We start from the raw sequence: 25115 nt of genomic DNA, 5'->3' as shown, positions 1-25115 counted from the left end.
AGTGTAAGTGAAGAGGGAGTTATATAATATTTTATATATCCTGCAACCCTACAGTGGACAAGCGGTGTGATAAAATTATGAAAAGATTCATATAAAAACATAATATAAAACATCTGCCATTTAATTTTGTCCCTTTAAACTCCAATACCATTAAATCTGTCCCATGGTACATGTGTGAAATGAACCTTTCTTGAACCTGATTTCAACACTTTGTTGTCCTGTTCCTGCAGTTACATTTTCGGCCACAAGGTGCTGCCTTCGTCAAGAGTTACTTCTAAACACATCAAACGAACTCTTCAACACGAACAAGTGAATTTGAGCTTTACGTGTCATTTTTAAGAGAAGACTGTGTAATAATAGATGTTCAGGAAAGAAGGATAAAATGTGTGTCCAGCATGTAAGAAGCATACAGCTTGAATGGGTGTGATTTGGTTTAATAGCAGAGAGCTGCATGTAGCTCCAGAGGAAACAGCTGTGTCTGAAGTCATGCTCTGTATGAGGAGAGGGTGTCAGAGAGGAGAACATGTGTAAGAAGGAATTCTGGGAGGATGAGGAGTCAGTGGGTCATCACTCAGACCCCACAGGAACACCGCATCCTTCTCTTCCTTCACACACAGCTGCTCAACGGAGCATGTCTCACTCTTCTATCTCTTATCTTCTTTTAACTGTTTGTTTTTCTTTGTATCTTTCTTCCGGACAATCTGTTCCCTTATCCACTCATGAACAGATATTTCACAGTCAGTGAGCGCTAAAAGTGGGCCAGATTACACCCTTGTTCTCAGCTCATAAAGTGTAAATGAATTTGGGGGGGTTGGGGGACAGACCAACAATGCCTGATTCTCAAATCAAACAATAACATTCTTCAAATGCCACAGTACTGACAAGGGTTAAAGCGCATAACAGCAGAGGTCAAAGGTTAGTCCCACTTGGGGTTGCTGAGTAAATAAACTAAAGGGTTGGAAAGAGACTGCATTATTTTGCTGAAGTGATTGAAAAATCTGATCTGCCAAAAGAATGTCGGCCGATGATTAATGGCAAAGAGGAACATTCCAGAGGTTTATTTAACACTGAGAGAGCGGTTATGGTGATATTCATCTCCACAGAGAAAGAGATCAACTCGAAGTTATGCAAATAATGTTCAACTCGGCATTTGATTGAGTTTACATTTACAAATATCTCTCTAGCCCACTGTTATGCTTCTTCAGAAACACACAGTACATCATTTTTAAGAAATGCCAGCTTCACTTTGGCTAGACAAACTTCCCATATTTACATGATTTTTTTGTGCTGTTGGATAAATAAAGCATGAACTCTGACAATAAGGGCTTCTCTGTGTTTCATTTTCAAATGTTTACCTCAGATGATCCTACCAATAAAATGTGATTTTCCTAACTGTATTCCAGACTGCACAATATAACTTTTTTGGACAGTTATCATGGTAATGCCACACTTTTGGACATATTTAGGTGTTTTGTAGCACTAAGTATCACAGGGTACACACCCATTCATACCAAGGACAAGAACTATAAAGATAATTATTAAATAATAAAAAAAAATCATTCTAACTCTATGAGAATAGGGAAGACCACACCTGTTATGATTTTACAATTGATAACGGCACCGAGAAATAATATCGTTGGAATCACTTTCAGAACTTTTTCTTTTCAAGCAGATAAACAATAAATACAGTGATAACAAATCAGAAGAGCGCAAACATTTAAAGCGGCAGGCAAAATAACTGCAGTGTGCGCTTAATACACAGAATGATATTGTGGGTAGATGTGGATGCTAACACATTTATGGTTACAGTTTTATAGTTATTGTTCTTGGTGTGAATGGGCCATAATAAAACAGTTGCAGCTCAGACCAGCTGGTTCTTTTGTTTCTAGACTTGGCTTCAAGTTGGCATTTTTCTAAAAACCTTTTGATATAACGGCTCTCCTCCACCCACCTCCTCCTGAAGGGTCTTGGCGGTAAGACGTGATTTCTCCAGCTCCAGTCCTCCCTCTTGCAGCTGTTTCTGAAGCTCTGCCATTTCCCTCCGGTTCTTGTCCTTATACATGTCTATCTGCTCCTGCAGCTCCTGAGTTGAGCTCTGAGACGCCTCCACTATCTCATACATCTATACAGACAGAAAGAGATACTAAAAAACCAGTAGGAGATTTCTGACTAAACTTAGTAATAAGCTTATTAGGACATGATTAAAAAAATCACTCTGGTCTTCTCTCACCTCCCGTTGCAGTTTCTCCATGGTCCGGTCCAGCAGCCTCCTCTCATCTTCAATCTCATTCTTGGTGTTTTTAAACTGCTCTTTCTGACTCCTCTCCTCCTTTAGTCGCTCCTGCAGCTCATGGTGCTCTCGATTCAGTGTGGTCAAGTTTCTCTATGGATGGGAATGTGTAATTTAACACAGTCGAACATGACTTCCTTTAGGCCAATTACTGAAATAGGGAAGCTGCTCTGAATGATAGTTTTAAGACAATGTGACCTAAAAGCAACACATTATACATATCTGAAGCTGAAAAAAAGACATTATCATTCAGGAACTTGACTGTTTCATCTCTAATTTTAAGAGTTCTTTCAAAGATAACAGCCTACCCAAAATTTCTGAACGATATACACAAAGAAAACAGTAGTTGTATACACAGAAGAACAAATTCATATCTCAACCAAACTCTTAGCTCCAGCCAAAAACTCAGGTTTCCCAGGTCTCACCTGCACATCCTCTAGACGAGTGCTGAGAGCCCGGTTTGCACGGGTCATTTCCTCTTCCTCTTCCCTGACCTCAGCAAGAGACTCCTCCAACTGCCTTTTCTCTTTCTAGCCACAAACAAACACATTATAGATGTTTTACAACTGTGTGACTGCAATTCTAGACACAGATTGAGCCTCTACTCCAGAATAAAGGGTTTCCTTGGAGTAGCAAATAAAAATCTAAGTTTCTTTTTCAGACAATCACAGAGAGGGCAGAAGGTACCTCCAGACGGACAGTTCTCTCCCCCAGCCTGCTCTCCTGTAGCTTGGCTTCATCAATGATGCGGTTGAGTTTGGCAACCTCATTCTCCAGCTCCTGTGCCCTCCTGCGCAGCCTCTCCACCTCCTGAGACAGACGGCCTGTCTGGCCCTCGGATGCCTTCCGTGCTGCCTCCACTTCTTCCTTCTCCTTACTGGCTGTAACATTGTTCTAAAGAGAGAGGACAAAACAGAAAAATTTAAATGTTATCTCGAAAACCCACAGTTTCAGTCAGGCTCCAAATTGAACACTACATACAGGCAAAGCTGGCTTTGGTGTGAAATAAAGATGACCGTTATGTATCCCAACACTGGGATCTTCAAGGAAACGCCTTGGTCATTTAGGTTTATTTAGCTCTAGGGGTCAGTCAAATTTGAGTCTCACGCTCACCCAGGCCATATTTACTTGACCAAAAAAATAGAATAACACTAATTTTGTGAAATATAATTACAAATTTAAATAACCTTTTCATTTTTATTTAAAATTTGTATCTTCGGTGTCACAAGATCCATCAGATATTATTCTAATATACTGATGTGGTGCTCGAGAAACATTTCTTATTATTATCAGCATGAAATGAAAACAGTTGTGCTGGTTTATATTCATGTTCTGGATTCTCTGATAATTAGGATGTAAATTTATAGAATTAAATAAAAATCTTCTGTAACATTATAAATGTCTTTACTGTCACTTTTAATCAATTTATTGTGTCATTTTGAACAGTAGTGTATATGTAATATTTCCACATTGAATCATCACAAATTCAGCTTTGTTAGCCAGTTATAAATATTTAGATGATCAGTTTACCTACTAGTGAATTTATTAATATTAGAAGCTGGTTTAAAGTTCAATTTTAGACATTAGTGCTGGAGTTGAAGTACACATCAATGAACTCCTAGCACAATGTGTCTAATGGAAAAGTGAGTGTGGGACAATAGGCCTCTGACCTTTGACATCACCTTAAATGATGTGGGACAATATAAAACAACACTTTATTAGCGCTGTCCATTTAGAGTCAGCTAAGCATGTCTCCTTCAGTTTCTCAATGACTCAACCCGACAAGTTACATTTTTTCCTGATTCTTAAAGCCTTTGGACGAGTTATGGGTTCAGCAGCGGTCTCAGAACGTGAGCAAATTCCTTAATTAGTCTGTGCTCTGTTGGTGGCCGCGTCTTTGTCTGGTTTGGGCTTTTGCTCAACCACTTTTACAGACTGCTTGTCATTCTTCTTCGCCAAGTTTTATGAATAAGGGAGCTCCTGTACATGTAAAATTCATTGGGTCATTCCAAACTCATTCTGCTAGTTAGACAGCTATTGACAAGGACACCTAAAAACCCCGTAGAGAACTCGTGACGTTTGCAGCTAACAAACTGAGAGAGCTGTCATGCAACGAAAGACTCTTTATCCTGTTGACGACAACTCAATGTTTACACACAACACGGATGGCCCCAGAACTGGATGAGCAGGTCGTTCGTTTGCTATGCATGAGGGAATGTTGCCTAACTGGTTTAACCAACCACTGTGAGCTACTGTGGACAAAGACAATTTTTAGCTTAACGAGAAGCTACTACTGAGAAAAATGTATTCTGTCTGATAAATACTAGCTGTAGACGACAGTATATTTTCTGCAAATTTCTAAAGTGCATTTTAAAATTCACAAAACTAAATGCCTTGGGTATATCAGGTCTAAACAGTCTTACCTATTACCTATAATCTTGATCTGTGAAATACCCTGTGGTCAACGAACATCTGGAAGATGACACACAGCTGTTTGTGTGTGTGTTTTAAAGTCATCTCAAGCCTAACACAGCAGTGACTCATTAGTCTGTCTCATAGACTCATGCCAATTCTGCTTACAGTTTAATGTCCTAAAGCCCCTCTATGATTCTCTCCCGCTCTCATTAACCACAACACCACCCAAAATAACCACGGACATCCACCCCAAAACAACCCAAACATCTGTTATGCCGAACCATCCCTTAACTACAGCAGCCAGAAGGTCCCTTGTTAATATGTACAGAGCAAAAGACAACATTCTCTATAGCTACAAAACTAGCACAGAAGATAACAAAGGTCGACAAAGTTTAGTGAGGAAATTGTAAATATCGCTGCTTTTGTCTTGAGAAAAACTAGGGCATCACATGAGGCGTCTTATCATGATGTCGGTGTCCTTCAGAGAAGGTTACAATGGTTTTGTTGCAATATCCTTTTCCTTTTACTTGGAGTTAGCAATTTTACCGCTGATAAACTACAGGACACGAGTTTGGTCCTGAGAAACTGTTGCATTGGGGAAACTGACGAAACTCTTGTTTGTATTTAACGAACATTCACACATTCTCTTTCCCTCCATGCCCCAGTTCCCGCAGTCAGGTCTTTGAAGAACAGAAAGAGAGAGAAATAAAGGGCCGAGCGGAGCAATGTTTCTGTGCTTCTTTTCTTGACAGAGGCATTTCAAAGACTGAGAGATCTGAGAAAGCAGTGTGCTCTGAATGTTGGGCATTGACCAGTTGGGCATTAACCAGCATTGTGAGAGTTTACAAAGCTCAAGCATAACAATGGCAGGAGAATCACAATCAGTTCATGAACTCCAAGCAAAGACACCGAGTGTCCTCATGCTCTGTGGTGCTAAATCTTCACAGCATCGATTATTGCCTAAACCATTAGTGAAACTAGCAATTTCTGCCTGAAGCCATCCCAAATTCACCATGATTTTCTCCTTCACATGCAGAACAGTTTTTCCAAAGGGCTAAACCTCTCTAATCCACTCTAAAATCATTCAGGTTTGCATGTCACATCTGTAATCTGAAGGGGTACAACATAATCTTAAATCCATCCAGAAAGCCATGCAAAATTGAATCCCAGGTCAACCCCGACTATCATCCTCACACCATTTTTGCATATACTGCTCTAGAGGGAACGTCATTTCTCTTACACTCACAATTAATGTAATTATATACACTGTAATTCTATAAATACATATTGAAATATATTAAAATAAGTAGAAGTTGGAAAAAAAGTTATCTACTGGCCTTATACACCAATAAAATTTAAAGACTTGCTAGCTGTTTTAAAAAAATAACTGTTTACTTATATGTTCGTTGGTGCATCCCAACACACAACACTTTTAATGGCTCTTTGGCGCTGACACTGTACCTCCAGCAGCTACAGCAAGAGAACAGTAATGGCGGACCGCAGCTTCTCACTCAGGGCTGTGGATATGCTAATAGGGCAGAGACCGTCACAAATGGACGGGACTTTCACCGACTATGTCGCCATAGTCTGGAACTGCTTGTGTAGAGAGACTGATTAGGGTTTATTAATTAGAAAACGAGTGAGTGGATTTTTACCATTATAGGCAGGTTGTTTTCACACACTGTGGCCAATGTTCAAACACCTTATATAAAAGTGATTTTTTTTTTGCATTTGGCATTTTTAACTTGTGCCTCAGCATGTGTAAGCAGTGATTTCATCCACCTCAAAGAAAACAACCAAGCTTGTGTCCTCACCGCGAGAGCCAAGCCCAATTAGTCATCTATTCGTATGGTCAACTTTTCAATGTGACCTCTGTTTACATGCCAGACGCTTTTCTCAATAAAAGCGCTGTGACTCTACAGAAAGATAAGAATACACAACCATAGAAACATAAGCGACAGGTCATCCAGGGTACTTGAAACTTTATCAGCCAAGCAGAAAGTGTTCAGCTTTTGAATACCACTCCAGCTCCAAACAACACCGGGTCTATTCCTGCATCCAAGTGGTATATGTTACAATAGCCTCGCTCCTAAACAAAGAGCACATAGACACAAATGTGCCGAAGCAGGACGACGGGCGAGAGGTGCTTAAGGATGGAAATGAAAAAGTGCTGCTTGAAAAGCACTGATTTCTTTCCAGCTGCAGAAAACATTTTCTGTGAATGAAGAAGGTATTGTAAATGGCAAGCAGGGGTTAAAATGCACACAGATTTCAAACAGATGTCTAAAAGAGCAAATTAAATCTTGTGCACGTCTTCCCCATATTTCATGACCAAGCATTTGTAGAGCTGGTTGAACCCGGTTTACAAAGTTTTCAATCTTAGGACACATTACACTACAAATGTGGTCACATGCATTTCTGGAGATCAGATCCCAAAGCTTTTTGGGATTTGTTTACTCTCGCCTCGCATCTTAATATGTCTTCTTCACTATGCCAAAACTACCCATGAAATCATTGAGAACAGTTGTTGTAATTGTAAATAGTTGGGAACAGTGATGTGGAAGATTTTATGGGTCACATAAATGCAAACCAGGCAGATCTGACAAATGATGTAAAAACCCGGTGCAAGCAGGGCTTCGGTTGATATCCTTCAGCTTCGATGTACTCTTCATATATAAATGTTTCAATGTTAATTTTCTTTATTGCAATTACAGCAGATATGAGAAGCATGTTGGGCAAATAACTTTCCCAGCCACACTTGACATTGACATACACATTGTGTGATATGAGACTGGGTATGATAGTAACTTAAATCAACTCAGCACTTGTTTTCTATACACAAAGACACATCTGTAATGTTCGTTTAAGGTAGTGGCATGTAACTGCCATCATGCTGTTTTTAAAAGCACAGCCAAGATGTCTGGATTCAGTTGGAGCCTGGGCTAAATCCTTAGCTTTGTGCTTCTGTGTTTAATCTCATAAAGGCGGGAGCACAGAGAGTCGGACCCCCTCTGCTGAGCTCATGGTGGGAGGTTTGTAGAGTTTCAGGGCACTACACTTCATCTGACAGCAGGGGACTTTGGCTCTGTGGGACAGTGAGAACAATGGCAGAAGAATCCAGGCCAAAACTGGAGAGGGTTCAGTCTGTAGTGAGGACCCTGCCGTGGCCTACTTATATGCCAAGTATGCGTCACGCATGAGGACTGCTGTTTATATAGACTATGAACTGTCACAGAAATCGCTTACAATCATCGTCACTGTCAATCAAGACACTGTAAGGAAAACAACTGAGCTTGTTTCTATTAGGCTGAAGGGTGAGATGTAGATGCACATAATCTCTTTAAAGCTTCTATTTGTTTTCATATGGCTGTTCTTCACTTTTTTTTTCATTCTTTAATTTTCAATGTTACACATCCCTTTGTCCCTCTATCAGGTCCTACACTTCCTCTCTTCCCACTCTGACATCCAGCTGAATCACCACAGAGCAGGCCCGAACAGTTTGCTATCATCACCTGAGGAAACACACCACGTCCTGTGAGACTGTCGCTCCCCAAACAGCCCCAAAACGACCGTTAGAGCTCTATATCAGCCACAGCCCACAAAACAAACAAATACAGCACAGTAACAGCGCTGCGCTCAAATACACCAAAAGCTACACATTCTGATGCCAACAACCAATGCAAGATCTGGTTTGGATTTTCAGTAGTGGTGGACTGAGAGGAGTTGCTCATATGAGTGGCTGTAGGGTAGACCACCGAGACATTTACCTTCAGAACTTACATTCTTTTTTTCAGAAATTAATATTTTTTATTCAACAAAGACAGATTAAAGGTAAAGTTCACCCAAAAATGAAAGTTCTGTCATTAATTATCTTTCTGGGGCTTGAAGGTGTCAGTTGTATTGCTGTCTATGCAGAGTCATAAAGCTTTTGAATTTCATAAAAAAATATCTTAATTATTTCTTGTGGGTTTAAAACTACATGAGGGTCAGTAATAAAGGGCAGCATTTTTATTTTGAAGGTGAACTAACATTTTAACTTTCTTTTCATCATATAATCCTGAGAACAAATAGTTCACTGAAAGAAAAATATTAAGCAGCAAAACTTTCTACATTTATAATAAGAAATGTTTATTGAGCACCAAAACGATTTCTGAAGGATCATGTGACACTGAATACTGGAGTAATGGATGCTGAAAATTCAGCTTCGCTAACACAGGGGAAAATTACATTTTAAATTATTTTAAAATAAAAGACATTTTAAAAACTCTTTTAAACTCTAATAATGATAATTCACAATATTACAGTTTTTACTCTATTTTTTATAAAATACAAATACATTAAAATCATAATTAATTAAATATTATAATCTTACTTTTTAGTCCAAACTTTTGAATGGCAGCGTACAGACTATTGCCTAGCATCTTTAAATATAAGAAATATTTAAAGGCACCTTAAGTAAACAATAGCATAATTATGATTAAGTATCTCTCATTATACACCAATTTAAAACTAGTTGTAATTATTATGCTCCATTATGAAGTACGTAACACTTGAAAACTATTAACCCATTGTCTCTCAACAAATATAATATAACATATGATATAATAAAACTGCTTTAATTTTACGCATTCGTTTTTTTCTGGTAGAGTCAGATATAACTAGCCTGACTACGTCAGACTTCCTACTTCCGCTCAATTTCATTTCGCTTCTGTACTCAGTCTGATACAGCGTCAGAGCTTTCTGTTTGCCACCGGTTTGGAAACAGCCGGGCCAATCACCGAACAGAGGGCGGGCTGAGAGCCGTGACGTAGATGCGTAGATTAACTTCGCATAATCTGCAAAAGTCGTTTACAGCCATGTTCACTCCGGTATTTCGCTCGCATCATCATGTGTTTACAACAGGTTTACAGTAGAAGTTCAATCATAGATTTGAGTTCGATGCATGATGTCTGTGCTTCGATGCGGCTGTACAGGCACATAACATACATCATAACTAAACGTATCTGATTGGCTTACGGGTAACCAATGATTTTAAACTTCAGACAAGCGCCCCCTAGCGAGAGAGAAAACACTTCTCTATTATGCCATTCCAGACTCTGTCTACGAAGCAAAGTGAAGTAGCAGAGTCTGGTATTACCAAGCTATTATAACGTGTTTGAAGTCAAAAATTAGCTAATCAACTGGAAACTTTAATGAAATAAAATGCTTTTTATGGATAGGACTTCTTTTTTATTCAGTCAATGGAAATTTTTATTTAACAACTAACAATACAATTGTGCTCCGACGGAGAAGAGGAGGAGCTGCATTTGTGTTTGTCGCCATGCTGTCGAAACGCTGTTATTTTCATCTCAGAGTCCAACCATCTTTGTTTGGCCTTCCCAGGAATGCTGTACTTGGAGATTAATGGTTAAAAATTATAATCCACATGTAAAACTATGTGCAGCACATTTTGCTGAGGACAGCTCCCTCAATCTCAATCAGTTTAATGCCGGATTCGCACAAAGATTATTCCTGATCGATGGAACAGTTCCCTCTTTGTCTGGAGAAGGCGTTGTTTATGGACCACAACCGGGAAGTGTATTTTATTATTTAAGTTTGTGAGTTTAACAGTTTCTGAAACTTATTACACAAAGGGCAACGCTGTTTAGCTTTGTTAACTAGATGTTAGGGCTGTGCAAAAAAATCGAATGCGATTTTCATGTGCATCTCGTCAGTAAAAATGCTCCTGTGATTATAAGTACATCTCCAGCACATGCTCCTGCCCACTTGCTTCTCAAAACTAGTCCAAAACTAGCCCAATCGTGTTTCCAGGAGGGCAGCGTGCTGTAAGCTGCTGTCGAATCACAACACAGGAACCGCTGGCCCAATCAGAACTCATTACGTATTTCTGAAGGAGGGACTTTATAGAACAAGGAAGTCATCCACTCGTTTTTATGACAGTGAAAACAGCGGTATACAGATAGGTGAATTGTGTGAAAAATACTGTGTTTTTTTACACGCGAAACATAAACACATGTTATATTGCACACTGTAAACACAATAAAAGCTTCAAAAAAGCAAGAAAAATGGGATCTTTAATTTAAAAACTAGAGATATAATACAACTTTCTTGACAGTAAATGAGCTGCAGTCAAAACAGTTGTATAAACACATTAAATACAATAATAATAATTTAAAAAAACTCCATTCACAAAGCCGCCGTTATAGAGTTTGAAACTAATATGGCAGCAGTGAAACTTTTTGGAATGTTGACTGATATTAATGGAATAATCTCAAAATGGAAATAACTGGCTAATATAACGGTCCATAACTGACCCGATTCATAATAGTGAGGGTCTGGCTTTGGTAAAAGAATCCAGTCCCGAATAAGAAAATAGAGAAAGCTATTGGAGCAGGGAGAGAATCCCTTCGATCTCTTGCTGAGATGGGGGACACTGTGAGCCCCGACTTCCCTTTCTGTTTCCCCTCGTACTATTAGGGCAGAGCAATACCTTTATTATGCAGCCATACAAACGGACAGAAACAAACACCACTCTGCATCTACATTGCTGGTAAAAAGCCTTGTAGAAATATCCACATAAAGTTTACTCAGAAACCAGATATCAGTAATCTGAACTAATGCAAACTTTAGAGAATACCTCATGGGGGAAAACAAAAACAAACTAACCTTTTTGGACAAAGCTCTCCTCATTGTGTCATCCGTAAGACCCCCATGTCTGCACAGTGACCCACTTATTGGCCACAATTCCCCAAGCCATTTGCATATGAAACAAACCCATCATTCATTTTCAAAGAAAGAGAAAGAAACCAGCTAACCACCCCATCAGAGCCTCATTAGATTCGTGATGGCCTGCCGCTGATATTAAGCAGCGCTAAACTCCATTTAGTGCTTCACCCTTCAGTGTTCCTCCACATGGGACCTTCCTATCAACACTAACACTACGTGCACGGCAATACTTATTGAGCCTGATGGCTTGGTCGCTCGCTAAAATATCCAGAAAGACATAATCAGTCTCTCTGTCAGCTTCTCAAAGATCCAAGGATAAAACCATCCACTATTCTCCCAACATGCAGCTATTTGAAAAGAAGCACAGTGAGTTCTGCAGCAGGTTTATTATGGCACCGGCCCAAGACACTTTGCCTGTTTACTCTCTTAAAATACAACTAAACTGAGACAACAATGGCCTCCTCTGGACAGGAAGCTCCTTTGTTGCAAAAAGGAAGTGAGCTAAGAGGCAGGCTAAAGGAGTTCCACCCGCCTGTGGGCACCATTCTGTCCTCAGACTGCCTCTTTCACTCTTTCTCTTCACATTTGTTTTATTCCGTAACTAAATACGCATCTCATGCTGCTCTAACAGTATGTGTCTCTTCAGTGTTTGGGGATTTTGTCATCTGTTTTGCCCTCATCCGAATAAAATCATCACGATCAACTATTAGAGTTTGCTAAAATCACTTTTTTATGAAAACTGATGACAAGGCTGAAGGTGAAAATAGTCCCATACTTTTTCAAAACATGAAATCATAATTTGACAATATTTTTTAACTTTTTTTGCATCATTTTAAAAAATATGAAATGGGTGTGTCTTAACACTAAATCTGTTAAAAATACTTTAAACCTCGTATTTCCTTTGTTACATGGCACTTGACAGGAAATGATAGGGAAATAGAGAGGGAATGGGTTCAGGAAATGTTTACATGGTTTCTAACATCACACAGACCTCACATTTATTTGTGAGTTGTTTCAGTTCAAAATGTAAAAAGGCAGATATAAATCACCTGTTTAGCTTCCTCCACAGCCATCTGCAGCTTACGGATCTCCTTTTCATACTGCTCCCTAAGTTTATCCACTTCCTGATCGTGAGTGGCCACCTCCTCTTTCAGAGCCCCTTTGAGAGCAGTCAGCTCCCTCTCACGCCTCCTCAACAGCTCCTCCTGCTCCTCTTTGGCTAGAAGGAGCTCCTGGAGGTCTAGCTTCAGTTGCATGAAGTCCTAGAGAGGACAGGAGAGTTCTATCAGTTTCAAGTCTTAATTAGTTTGAATATGCAAATGCTGGATCTGTCATGGTACAGATTACTGATGTATAAAATTTGCATGGTTTCTGTGAAATTTTATGCGCCTCAACAGAAGTTAGACTATTGTTCAAAAGTTTGGGATGATTTGGGGTTTTGGGATGAGAAATCTGTTATTCTTATTTAATATGTCCTTGTTGAAGAAAAGTATAAATAATGTACCTCCATCATGGCCTCTTTGTCTGTGCTGTCTGTTTGAGATTGTTTGGCTTCATCCAGCTCATCGTGCATCTCTGAGAGCTGGTCTTGTAGGTCCCGGATCTCAGTCTGGTACTGCTCTTTCTCCATTTTCACCTGGTAGAGTCTGAAATACACATGAATACACTCAGAATACCTGAAGAGACATCTGCTGAGATGTTTGTTGAATTACATGGCCATATAAACCCCTGCCAATTCAAACCGTGGTCTCTATAATTGACACTTTATTTTGACAACCTTAGAGGCAAGATGGAGGAATCCCAGAAACTTGCATATCTGAGGGTAGTGTAGATTTTCAGTGTTAGGAGGATTCACATCAGGGCCAACACCTGTAAGTTTTACTTTTGCTCCGAAATTCACAGAGAGCAAATAGACGGCTCATAAACATAAGCAGGGCCATGGAGACATGAACCAGCATCTTCTGCATTAAAATCTGCAGAATGGATTTAAATATAGTAAATTGGGCAAGCTAAAAGAGCTTTTAACTGAATGTTGTCAATTACAGGGGTTCCATTTTTGCAGAATTATCTAAATGCACAGATTCTGTGCGGGTCTTTCGTCTGTGTGAGACAGCATCTTACTCCTCTACTGTAGAGAGCAGGTCAGCCTCTGTTTTACTAAGCTTGTCCCGCAGTCTGCTGCACTCGGCTTGACTCTGGTCCAGCTCTCTCCTCAAGTCTTTCATTCCTGCTCCCACCTTCAGCTGAGTCTCATTCAGATCACTGCGCTTCTGCAGGGAAAGACATAAGAAATGACAGTAAGGACAGGAAATTAAAATCATCGACTGTTTGAGACATTGGGCATCTTTGAATATAAGGCCCAGTCTTCAGACAGTAGCAGACAGTAATTGGTTCATTTGATAATTGATCTCGAGGAGTGATAAGAGCGGGATTTTCAGTTAACATGGAAGCTCCTAACAGACAGAGCAGTGGTCTGGTTACGGGAGTAGAGGTATAAGTGGAGAGAGAGAGGGTTTCACCGTTACCTTGCTCTCATCCTCAAGCTGTTTCTTAAGATCAGCAATTTCTTTTTCCAGATCTGCTTTCTGCTTTTGAAGGGCTCTAGCCTGGGCTGCAGGGTCTGGAGACTGAAAGAGAAATGTTTAAATGGATCACAGCTCTTTTCAGGTGCTATATTACAGAGATTTGATCCATATTACCATCCAAACAGAGCATAAGCATCAAGTTCTCTTTCAGTTTTAATCAGAAATATTTCAACCCATGGCAATTTTTATGCGAATTCACTGTAAACTGGTCTTTGCATATAAAATATTTCATGATGTTGTAGGTGATATTTTAAAATAAAATCAGTAAAAGAGACTAGACTGATTTTGCCTGCATAACGTTTAAACATTAGCCATGACTATGCTGTTTGCGGAGTAAATAACCTCTGCAGCCTTTATACTTTCTCCAAGAGATAGACTAAGTCTCTCTTATAAGAGGCTCACAGTCTTAGCTCTTTGTTGAACCCAATTACAACGCCACAACAACGGCTCACTTTGTTGTCGTCCTGCACGTTCCCAGCAGCCCGTGACTTCAAGGTCTCGATTTTTTCAAACACCAGGTTGACCTTTCTCTTGGTGGTGTCATCGTTATCATTGCTCCTGCAAAACATGACACAAGTGCTCACAATTCATTCAACATGTATGCTGATTTTGTGTGTGTGTGTGTGTGAGTGTGAGTGACTGTATCGGAGTATAATTCCTGGGAAAAATCAGCCTGGCTCTTTGCTTGTGTGGAGAGAACAGAGAACTCTGGCTTTGATGTGTCACCTTATGACCAGTCCACCCTAATTACTGCCTTCTTTTAAGTCACATGTCTCGGAGTGAATGTGTCTGAGCAGGGACGCACGCGCACACCCACATGTTCCCAGGGCACTCGAGTGATGCATCAGGGAAAAGCACAAAACATTGGGCTGCTTCCATGCAACTTCAGACTAAAGCGTATGATTACACTTCACAAAGAGAGAGATGAAACCAGCAGACCAGCACTGCATCTCCTTCAAACACACACACCTCCCACAGAGCGGACGGTAATTAATGGTTTCATGACATAAGCTGCTGTCGCCAACAGACGTTCATGTCACAACACTGCTGACAATTTTTTTTTTGCCTAATTATAGCTATCAAAACCCTTAACCTGATGCATATACGGCAAGCTCCATTGAATGGTAACTAACTACTACCTCAGGACAAGATTTGCCTGCAGGGCTGGTTGATAAAAGTTGCCATTGACCAGAAGATATCTGATCCTAGATATGCAAGGGTGCAGAGGGTTCCCAGACACTGGTGTATAATCCGCTCTGCTTACCTCCCTCCATGCAGCACATAAGGAAAGCAAAGAGAACGGACATTTGACATCAAGAATATGGAGTTCAGGGAGGGCACGGGTTCAGCTATTCACTAGAGCACGGGTTCTCAACTCTGGCCCTCGAGGTCCACTTTCATATAGAGTTTAGCACCAACCTTAATAAACTCATAGCTAGTAACTTTCTAGTAATCCTGAAGACACTAATTTGCTTGTTCAGGTGTGTTTGATGAACCCTGCAGAGAGCCGGACATCAAGGGCTGGACTTGAGAACCCCTGCACTAGAGCAGGCTGGGCCGTCGTTTGAAGCTGTGCAGTGATCATGCAGGATTAGGTGAGAGCAGGAAACAGTGCTGTTTTGGGTGGAAATGTAGTCCTAGTCAAATAACAGATTGGAGTTGTTGGCAGTGAGCTAAGAGTCTGGAACAAATCCAACAAGCAAACAAACTTTTTTGAAAGTTTATCATAATAAATATGACTTGCCATTTTGATGGAAGATGTTAGAAGAGGAAAATTGAGAACCTGCTGTTTAGAGAAAGAAGCGTGGGAGTTAGAATTGTGAGTGGATGATTCTATTGTAATAAGTGAAAAAGAAATGAGGGGAGGTCAAATTCTTGTAGTGTTATCATTATGTGTCAGACTATGGAAACTACCTTAAATTCCAAGAAAAATATCACTTCTCAGAGAGAGAGAGAAAAAAAGAGTGAACAATTGAGTAGGAAACAACCATAGACCAATAAGGAACCAATTGTCACATTTATAATTTGTCAAAAACTTTAGTGTGCCAGTTTAAATTGTGTTGTGAAACCAACATGCAGCAGAAACGGAAATTATACAATAGAGAGGATTCCTGCAGGCCTTCATGACTGTTAAGGCCAATAATAATAAGATAAATAAATAAAATGTCAGTACTCCAAAAAAATGACAACACTCCAATAAATAAATAAAAGAAATTATATATAAAGAGTTTGTTTCCAAACCGTGATAAACTCCATTTAAAAAGAAAAAAAAGAAAAAAATTCTGAGAGTTTCTGCCCAAATCAAGTATTGTATCTGGTCGGTATTGAAATGTAAATTTTTAATTTTATGCAAAATGCGATATTCACAGTTATTAGGTCAGGTGTTCTCCTTTTTTCCCCAAAATGAGATAAACGCCGGTCTGCCTTTTTTTGTATAATGCGATATTTCCACTCAACCAATCACAGCGCACCATTCCAGGCACTCAGGACAGTAATGGCACGCTTTGAATACATCTGGCATCTTAGTTTTCCTCATCTTCTTTGTACTTTGTGATCAACAAACAAGAGCTTCACAATAAATCGCATGTGATTGCCATGCACATCTCGTCAGTAAAGTCAGTTCTGTGATTAATAGTACTGGTAAATCTCCATCACATGCTTTCAGATGGAAATTACTCAGATGCATTTAATACACAGAGCTGCAGATCACTGACAAGCTACACTATATCACGATCATTAGATGAATCGCATTTGATTATGAACGTGATATTGCGTAGCTTATCAGTGTTAATGTTTTTATTAATCCCATTCATGTTTTTGTTAATACAGCAGCACATAGCACTAGTCAGCTAAATGAATGTAACATGACAAAGATGAATGCACTTTTGGAAGCTGAATGTAAGGGACATTTTATTTTGGAATTTCTGTGGTCTAATGTGATGTTGTTAATGCTCTTGTTCATTACAAAATTTTCTTTTATTGCTGTAATTAATTTATAGTATTAACAAGATGCCCCGTTGAATTCATGTTGGAAACGATGACTGATGGATGTAGTTTTAGTCCAGTGCCTGTATATAAGATTAGTATTGACCAAGTTCAGAGGCGGTCATATGTGGATCAATTCCTATGTTGTGTTTCAATATGAAAAATAACTTTCATATTGATTCAACTGATTTATTGCATTTTGAGAAAAAGTATGATGGATTTATTGCATTTTGGGAACAAAATAATAACATTTTATAATAAATCTTTGAAAATCAAAACCTGGATTAAATTTTTTTTTTTATGTTATTATAACCTAAAGATACGATGTGAAAGTTTGAAACAGAAAATAGTGGTTTTTATCTTGCCACTTTCTTGGTTTCTCTGACAGAAGCGAGTGCTCCACACATAGATCTGATCTAATCATCATCCAGTCTGTCCTGAATAACATGAAGAAACAGAACAAACTGAGACAGACTCAATCCAGAAGAAATGTGGCAATGTCTCCAAGAAAGTTCAAGAAATCTGCAAAGCTACAGTACTGGGCAAAATTTTAGGCACTTATGTAAAAATGGTGTAAAGTGAGTAATGCCAAAATAATACCAAAATAGATTTAATGAACTTCTATTAACTTAACAAAATTAAATCAACATGCATTAAAAAAAAATTGTCCCAGGTTTTTCAGGTAGCTTTGCAGGTAGGTTTCTAGAAGTGTCCTGGAGACATTGCCACAGTTCTTCTGGACTGAGTCTGTCTCAGTTTGTTCTGATTCTTCTTGTTATTCAGGACAGACTGGATGATGATGATTAGATCAGATCTATGTGTCGAGCACTCACTTCTGTCAGATTCCTTGTGCAAACAAATATCTCACAGGATTATTACAACTAATGTAAACTGATATTTCCTACTGACACACTACAGCAAAATATAGAAATAACTGACTTAAAATAATTTTTTGTCAGTGAAATACTAGTGGCCTAAGACTTTTGCACAGTACTGTGTGTGTGTAAACTAGTAAAATTACAAATGTTTTTGAAAGTTATCAACGACATAGTTTTAATATCAAGCATTAAAACTAAACTTCTTTAGAAAATGGTATATGCATATACTAGATTATAGATTTTTAAAAGGGTTTTTAACTTTTCCTTGTTCTCATTTGTGGTTGACTCTGATTTGTCATTGAGCAATTGATAAATATTCTAAGTTAATGTTTTTTTACATGTACATTTTTTTTATATTTCTTGATATGTTCAACAAATCCATATAAAACAATTTGGAAAGTGCACCCACCCATCTTTGAGGTAACTGAATAATATCTGCTTGGCAGTCTCTTCATTTGTTTGTTGTGAAAGCTCTTCTTGACCTTTCAAAAGGTCAGGTGTCACCTAAGCAAAAAGATAAAATAATAAAAAAGAGATACATGTCATGATATGTATACATGCATAAAACATATTACTGGTCCCCCCATAATGGTGGTAAATATTTCAAAATACAACGAGCAGGGCTGCACGATTAATATAAAAATTAATTCTCACAAGGTGATAAATCAAAATTACGTAGAAGCTGAGATTGTCATGCGTATCTTTCAGTGAAGCACGGTTCTGTGATCAGTAGTAAATCTAAAATCCCTATAGCCTTGCTGAATAAACAGAAGATTTAACTGCTTTCATTGATTCAAGGTGACTAATAAACACGGTTTAGAGATGCACCGATCGATCGGACAGGTATCGGAATCGGCTGATTTCCTGCATGATCGGTGATTGCCGATCAGTCTCATGTCTTTGCGATTTTGAGTCGATCTGTCTACATCGACAGATGTGTGAGCGCCAGCGCATGAAAACTATGGCTGGGTAAAAATATTGATATCTTGATATCAATCGATTCTCTTTTTAATGGAATATCGATTCTTAAATCCCAAAAATCTATTAATCTAGCCTGTTTTCAGTTAATGGATGGAACATTGAAGGGCACTTCCCATTCAATAAATCGCAGTAAGCATTGTGCTTTGGTGCTTTTAATAGGAAACAAAGTCTCAGATTTCAATTTATGTCCATGGTATTACAGTATTCAAACAATAAATACTGTTTTGGCACTGTTTAATCTGGAGTGACAGATCGCTGTAGCAGTGCCCCAGTTCAACATGAACCAATCATATCCTCCACATTAATACCAGCTTCAGCTTAAAATAAATATGATTCATGACTTTACATGAGACAGGATAAGGATTGTAAAGTTGTAATCTCTCAATCAGTGTTTCAGCCGCATAAAGACGTCAATATAACAGCTTATAAACAATGTCAAGTAATGTCACATTTACCTCAGAAACAAACATATTCAGTGACCGTAAACTCAGGGGTATTTTGCTAAATATATGCACCATATAACATATTCATTATAATTTTTACTGTCATTGTTTACATTTTTTTTAATAAATCCATAAATTAAAATTTTTTAAAAATACGAATTGAAGTAGAAATATTATTATGCAATTGTAACTTTATTATTTTATAAACTCCATTGTGTAATTTTAACAATTGTATGCTATAGCTTATAAATCAGTCAATTTTAACCTTCAATATTATAGTAGTACCAAATGACTCTCAAGTATATTTTACAGCATTAGTTGAAACATTTGTTTTCCTTGAGAAAACTTCCTGGTACTGTAACAAGTACTGTACCTAATATATATCCAAAATAACCGATATTGAATCGAATCAAATTGGTAACCTAATTGAATCGAAAGCTTGTGAATGAGAATCGAAATTTAATTATGAAATTTGTTTCAAAACCCAGCCCTAATGCAAACATGTTGTAGGTGTGGAAGTTTTTTACTGTGAGTGAAGAAGACACTAAGTTTGCTATTTGTGAAACTTGTAAGGCTAAAATAAACCATGGGGGAAACACATGCCATTAATGCTCAAATAGCATTTTGCCTATACATATTCTGGCAACATTTATTACCCATTTACTGCACTATTATTATTCAGAAGAGTATTGTGCACTTCAGTTTTGTTAATTCATAGGATCTTTTGACTTTTGTAAGACATGTAAAAAAAGAGAAAACGGTCAATTTATAAAGTTGTTTTGTTTTATAAAGCAACTCATTTTCAGTTAATTGTTTTTTTCTACTTCTTTCCAGTCACAGAGTACTTTTATTTTTTGAGAGTTGTTTAAGTGAGAGAAGATCCTGTAACTTGGGAAATTGCAATGTTTAATAATTTCTATTATGAAAACAAAATTTTGCTTTGAAGAAAAGTACATTTTTGTTTGTATATGCTGTCAATTATATTTCTTAGAAGAGACTGTAGATGGTTCGCACTCTGAAAAACTAGACAAAAACTTTTTGTCTAGTTTTTCAGAGTGCGAACCATCCACAGTCTCTTCTACATTTTACTGGTTTTCACGCACCTGGACTTACAACTAGCCTTCATCTGAGCGTAACAATATTCCCTTGTCCTCCAATTATATTTCTTAGAAAGAAAATCGGAATTGGCAAAAATCGGTATCGGCAGTTCACACTTACAAAAAAATCAGAAATCCAAATCAGCCAAGAAATTGCAATCGGTGCATCTCGAACACTCAATATATGGTTTATCTGAGTTTGTCTTATTATAATGTGTATAATATGGTATACAATAATGTAATGCTAATTAACATAGCCTTTATCCCTGCTTAGAATACTATAAATAGGGTGACCATATGCGCCGTTCATACAGGACACGTTCCAACCAGGATTTTAATATTGCCTAAAATATCCAGGTTTTGGCTATTTGTACAGTGCAGGTTGATCGTTGTGATACATTCATGAGAGCTATAAAGAGCAGAGCAGACTGCTCCTTATGCTTTTGAATCGCTTTTACGTGTTTGTTCGTTAGTTTGACTTGAAGCATTGTGGCGCACTTTGTTTTTTTTTTTTTTTTTTTTTGGATTTGTGCCCAGCAACGCTTCAAGTCAATCAAACAAACAAACACGTGCGCATATTTTCATAGCTTTGATTGTTCCCTCTAGATCTCACCTTGTCACACGCAGCCCCACGATTGGTCGACTATGTACAATACCTGCATGTTATTGGTCAAGCTGCTCTGGATGTTTAAGGCATTATTAAAATTCTGGCTGGGACGTGTCCTGTATGAATGGTGCATATGGTCACCCTAACTATAAAATATGTTGAGTGCTTTAGCCACATCATCTCACAGAAGGATTTACTTCAAACACTTGACTGATGTTATGAAGTGAGTTTGGAGTAAAAACATTATTAAATGCAGTAGCCCCACACTGCAGAAGACAAGATCCAGGGGGCGTGGTTGGATCCACATCTAGGGGTGGAAATTGGTAGGTTAAGGGGTTGAGAAGGGTGGATTTAGGGATCAGAGGGTAGAGACGGGTAGGTTTTGGTATATGTAAGGTGGGAGGAATTGGATCTGAACCCAACCACGCCCCCTGGATCTTGTCTTCTGCAGTGAGGGCCATCTCATTAAATGTGGAATTTACACATGCTTTCAGATGGAAAAGCATTTACTACACAGAGCCGTAGTTCACTGACAAACTACACAAACAACTTTCATAATTGCAGAATGTTTTCTTCTATATCATCATTATTGCACAGTTCTATGCTCTGCAATTATGAACACGATTTTGCGTAGTTTGTCAGCGAACTACAGCTCTTTGTAATAAATGCTGCTCCACCTGAAAGCTTGTAATGAAGATTTACTACTGATTACAGAACCGGCTTTACTGAAAAGATGTGCATGACGATCACATTCGATCATTAGTGCAGCCCTAGCAACGAGGAAAACTATGTGTTCTTACCGGGGCATCCACTTCAGTGCTTGATGTTTTTCCATTGACACCAGGGCGAGAAATTGATCCCATTTTTACACTTGACAGGCACTTCGTACTCTGTGATGGTTTGACCTCTTCATTTTTCTTCTCTACAAGTGCTACAGAGGGACGACTCTGGGGATTCTTGTACCCTAAAATAGCAGCTGAAGAGTTGGAGACTGTGCCCTGAGGAGAGCCTGGAGCACTTTTAACTTGTGTTGTGTTTCCTAGGTTTATCTTGGGTCCAGCAGTGGAAGTTGGTGACATGGGCGAAGTCTTCACTCCAGCAGCCTTCTGTAGGAGCAGTGATGGGCGAAGGAGATGTTCTGTAGACCTGCCTCGATTCCGGCTAACTTCATCCAAGTAGTCAGAGTCACCCCCAAGGCTAAATGGCATGGCGCTATCAACACTACGGGAACGCTTGAGGTCTCCTGGGTTAAGTCTATTCCTCCGCCCTGACCGCCCCCTGCGTTGTTGAGTCTCTTTACTGTCAAACTTCTTGATGAGCTCATCCACACCTGGGATGGAACCAGTATCAATGTCACGCCCCGTGCCAGGCAGGAAAGGTATGTACCGCCGGTTCTCATGACGGTTGATCGTCTCTGCATAAAGCTGGTCCAACTGGTCTTCCTTGGTTGGTGTCATGGAGCCCATAGAGGATTTTTGGGAGGAGGAAGACTGTAGCACAGGGCCACTGGAGTCAGTACGGCGCAAGGGCAACACGCCTGGTTCACGTCGACTTCGTTCCAAACTGGAGTTTGCACTACTCACTGAACTGGTAGGTCTAGAAGAGTCCTTGGTTTGGTCACTGGGGTTGCTGGCTATTGTAGATGGCTGAGGAACTGGAAGGCGTGGTAAAGGCTGAGTTTGTGTCTGGTAGGGCACTGGACTCTTAAATGGTGGCTTAACCTGAGCTTGTGCTTGAACAGAGGGTTTGACCTGAGGTTGTGCCAGAACATGGTCTTTGGTTGGAACTGTTTGAGGTTGTATATTGAACGGGAGTGTCTGGGGACGATCCTGAGGTTGGGCGTATCCCATGTAATCTGGTGAAGATGGTTCTGGAACTTGGCTGAAGGATCTGGCTTGGTTCACAACTGGGGAGTCAGCTCTGGGTAGGGATCCTGTGTAGGGATTTCGATTTTCAACTGAAGGCGGATTTCGAAAGCTACCAAGGGTATTGCTCTCAGGATCATATGGCTTGAGAATCTCTGGATGCTTTTGGAAGTTTAAAAGACTGGACTGCTTCTTAGGATCAGAAGTCCCATTGTGGGGACCTCCATGGAGCTTTGGAGACATAACGTCCATATATGGGCCTTCAGAAAGATTCTTCCTAGATTCTTTCAAATCATATTCATCATAACTGAATGGGCTTTCAGAATCCATATGTCCATTATCGTTTTGTGGCACTTCATAGGGGTTCAGAACTCTATCCTGGTTATTGAGGACCACATAGGGGTGTCCATCTATTCCTTGAACTCTGATACTGAGTCCATAAGTGCCATTGCTCTGGCCTCTTGAGCGGGAAGGCTGCATGTAGTCTTGTGATAGTCCAGTGTTTGGCATGCCGCTAACTCTATAAGACTCCATCAGGAACACTGAACGAAACAACCAAATACCTCTCTGTAGAGCAGCTCACCTATGCAAACAAAGCAGTAGTCCCATTATTATACAAGTAGTTTGTGACGCTAACAGTATCTTTGCATGTCTAAAATTACACAACAAGTCTGACAGCATTTGATTATGTCATATAGGTTTTTTTTCAGACTCTGAATAAGATAATTGTGCAAAATTTGTGTATCAAGGTTTTTTAGACCCCAAATCAAAGTCAAAGTAAAGCTTTTAGTATGACCCTCCACCACAAACAAAGGTTCTTTGAACAAATAAGGACCTTGCTTGCAAGCCTTTGAAACATATCCATTGCTCAGGGTTTGGAATTTATTCTGAGATAAACATTGACACAGGCACATGCCAAAGTCTTTTTAGTTTTTCCAAGGAACTTGAGTTAGATGACGCTTTACAGTATCTGATGTCATTACAAACAGTGCAATGATGACCGCTAACTTCATAAGAGCAAATTACGTCACTTTCAGATGGGTCACAGACTTTATAATCTCAAGAACATTGAAATTGCTGACTAAAGCTAACAGGGAGTGCGATGTGGGTTATATCTCAACAAAAACAAACATTGGAAAAAATAAATAAAGTAAATGATGTCACTGCACAGTATGGGGGCTGTGTTAGAAAGATAAGCAAAGTCCGAAAAAAATCAGAGGAAGTCAGATTTAGTATTCAATTGTCTTGAAACAGCTGGTGACTAAATTGTGCATCAACAGCTTATACTGTATTTTACTTTGAAATAAAACAAAGTACAGCAATGAAGACATTTTCATGTAATTTGGTTCTTTGAGTACAACTTATTAAGAACGCTGCCAATTTGACTGCAAACATTTAAAAACAAGCAGTTGCACTACTACTGTGCTCGTCAGTGTCATCACGTCCAAATAATTTCAGTGGCATACGCAATGAGCAACAGTATTGTGCCACAGGAATGGCAGGACACAAAGCTGCAAAAATATCACCCTATTACAGGCATCACACCAGGCAACAGGCTATTATCAGTTTCTTCTGGACCCCATTGATAACATCCTTTCACCTCAAAGACGACAAAAGGTTGCATGAGTCATATTGATGGCGTTGTTACAACAGCAATGGTATGGCCAAAGCATGCAGTGTATTACGGTGCATGCAACCTGGGAGAACCCTGATGGCTTAACAATGAAGAAAACAAAGACGGCATTGATTCATTTTCAATAGGCAAGTAAAAAATCTGTTCAATGAAGAATGAAGGTGACACTAGAGCTAAAAAAAAAAAAACTACTACAGAAAACACTTCATGAACACATCATAATGAATAAGCAAGCCAAGCACAATTCCTCTCATCGGCCAACACACTTATGACAGCAGAAGTGACTCAAACTTTCCAGCCCCATAGGAGATAATAAAGAACAATAAGGCCAAGTTAAAAAGCAGCAAGCCCCTTATCCACAAGGAGCAGCTCTGATGCAGAAAAAAAGGATATGACACAACAGCCTCTTTCAGCTCCTGTATCACAGTACTATGTGCAGAGGGACTCAATGGTGTTAATATAGTGCATTTATTTCCTCTCATTGTGCCCACTGGAAATGTGTAGCTCTGACAGGGAAGCTAACTCAAGCCGGGGAAACTATTCCAGCAAGGTCTCCACCTGCATTCCTCTTCCATGGAAACTCAAAACAGAGTTTTCTGGTGAAACTGTC

General features: G+C 39.2%; 1 protein-coding gene across 1 annotated transcript in view; it reads right to left on the bottom strand.

Moving 5' to 3' along the window:
• Positions 1 to 25115, bottom strand: part of LOC113051369 (cingulin-like protein 1) — a 32086-nt gene that overhangs the window by 6507 nt on the left and 464 nt on the right. The window contains exons 2-12 of the mRNA XM_026215058.1: positions 21808 to 23455; positions 18289 to 18383; positions 14469 to 14574; positions 13957 to 14058; positions 13553 to 13701; positions 12936 to 13077; positions 12481 to 12693; positions 2978 to 3184; positions 2716 to 2820; positions 2231 to 2383; positions 1952 to 2122 (exon numbers count right to left, since the gene is read on the bottom strand). Coding sequence (XP_026070843.1) covers positions 1952 to 2122; positions 2231 to 2383; positions 2716 to 2820; positions 2978 to 3184; positions 12481 to 12693; positions 12936 to 13077; positions 13553 to 13701; positions 13957 to 14058; positions 14469 to 14574; positions 18289 to 18383; positions 21808 to 23406 — 3042 coding nt within the window. The 5' untranslated portion in view covers positions 23407 to 23455. The remainder of the gene's footprint in view (positions 1 to 1951; positions 2123 to 2230; positions 2384 to 2715; positions 2821 to 2977; positions 3185 to 12480; positions 12694 to 12935; positions 13078 to 13552; positions 13702 to 13956; positions 14059 to 14468; positions 14575 to 18288; positions 18384 to 21807; positions 23456 to 25115) is intronic.

This window comes from Carassius auratus, chromosome 32, assembly GCF_003368295.1.
Source record: "Carassius auratus strain Wakin chromosome 32, ASM336829v1, whole genome shotgun sequence".
Taxonomy (NCBI): domain Eukaryota; kingdom Metazoa; phylum Chordata; class Actinopteri; order Cypriniformes; family Cyprinidae; genus Carassius; species Carassius auratus.
This window is presented reverse-complemented; position numbering and strand designations above follow the sequence as displayed.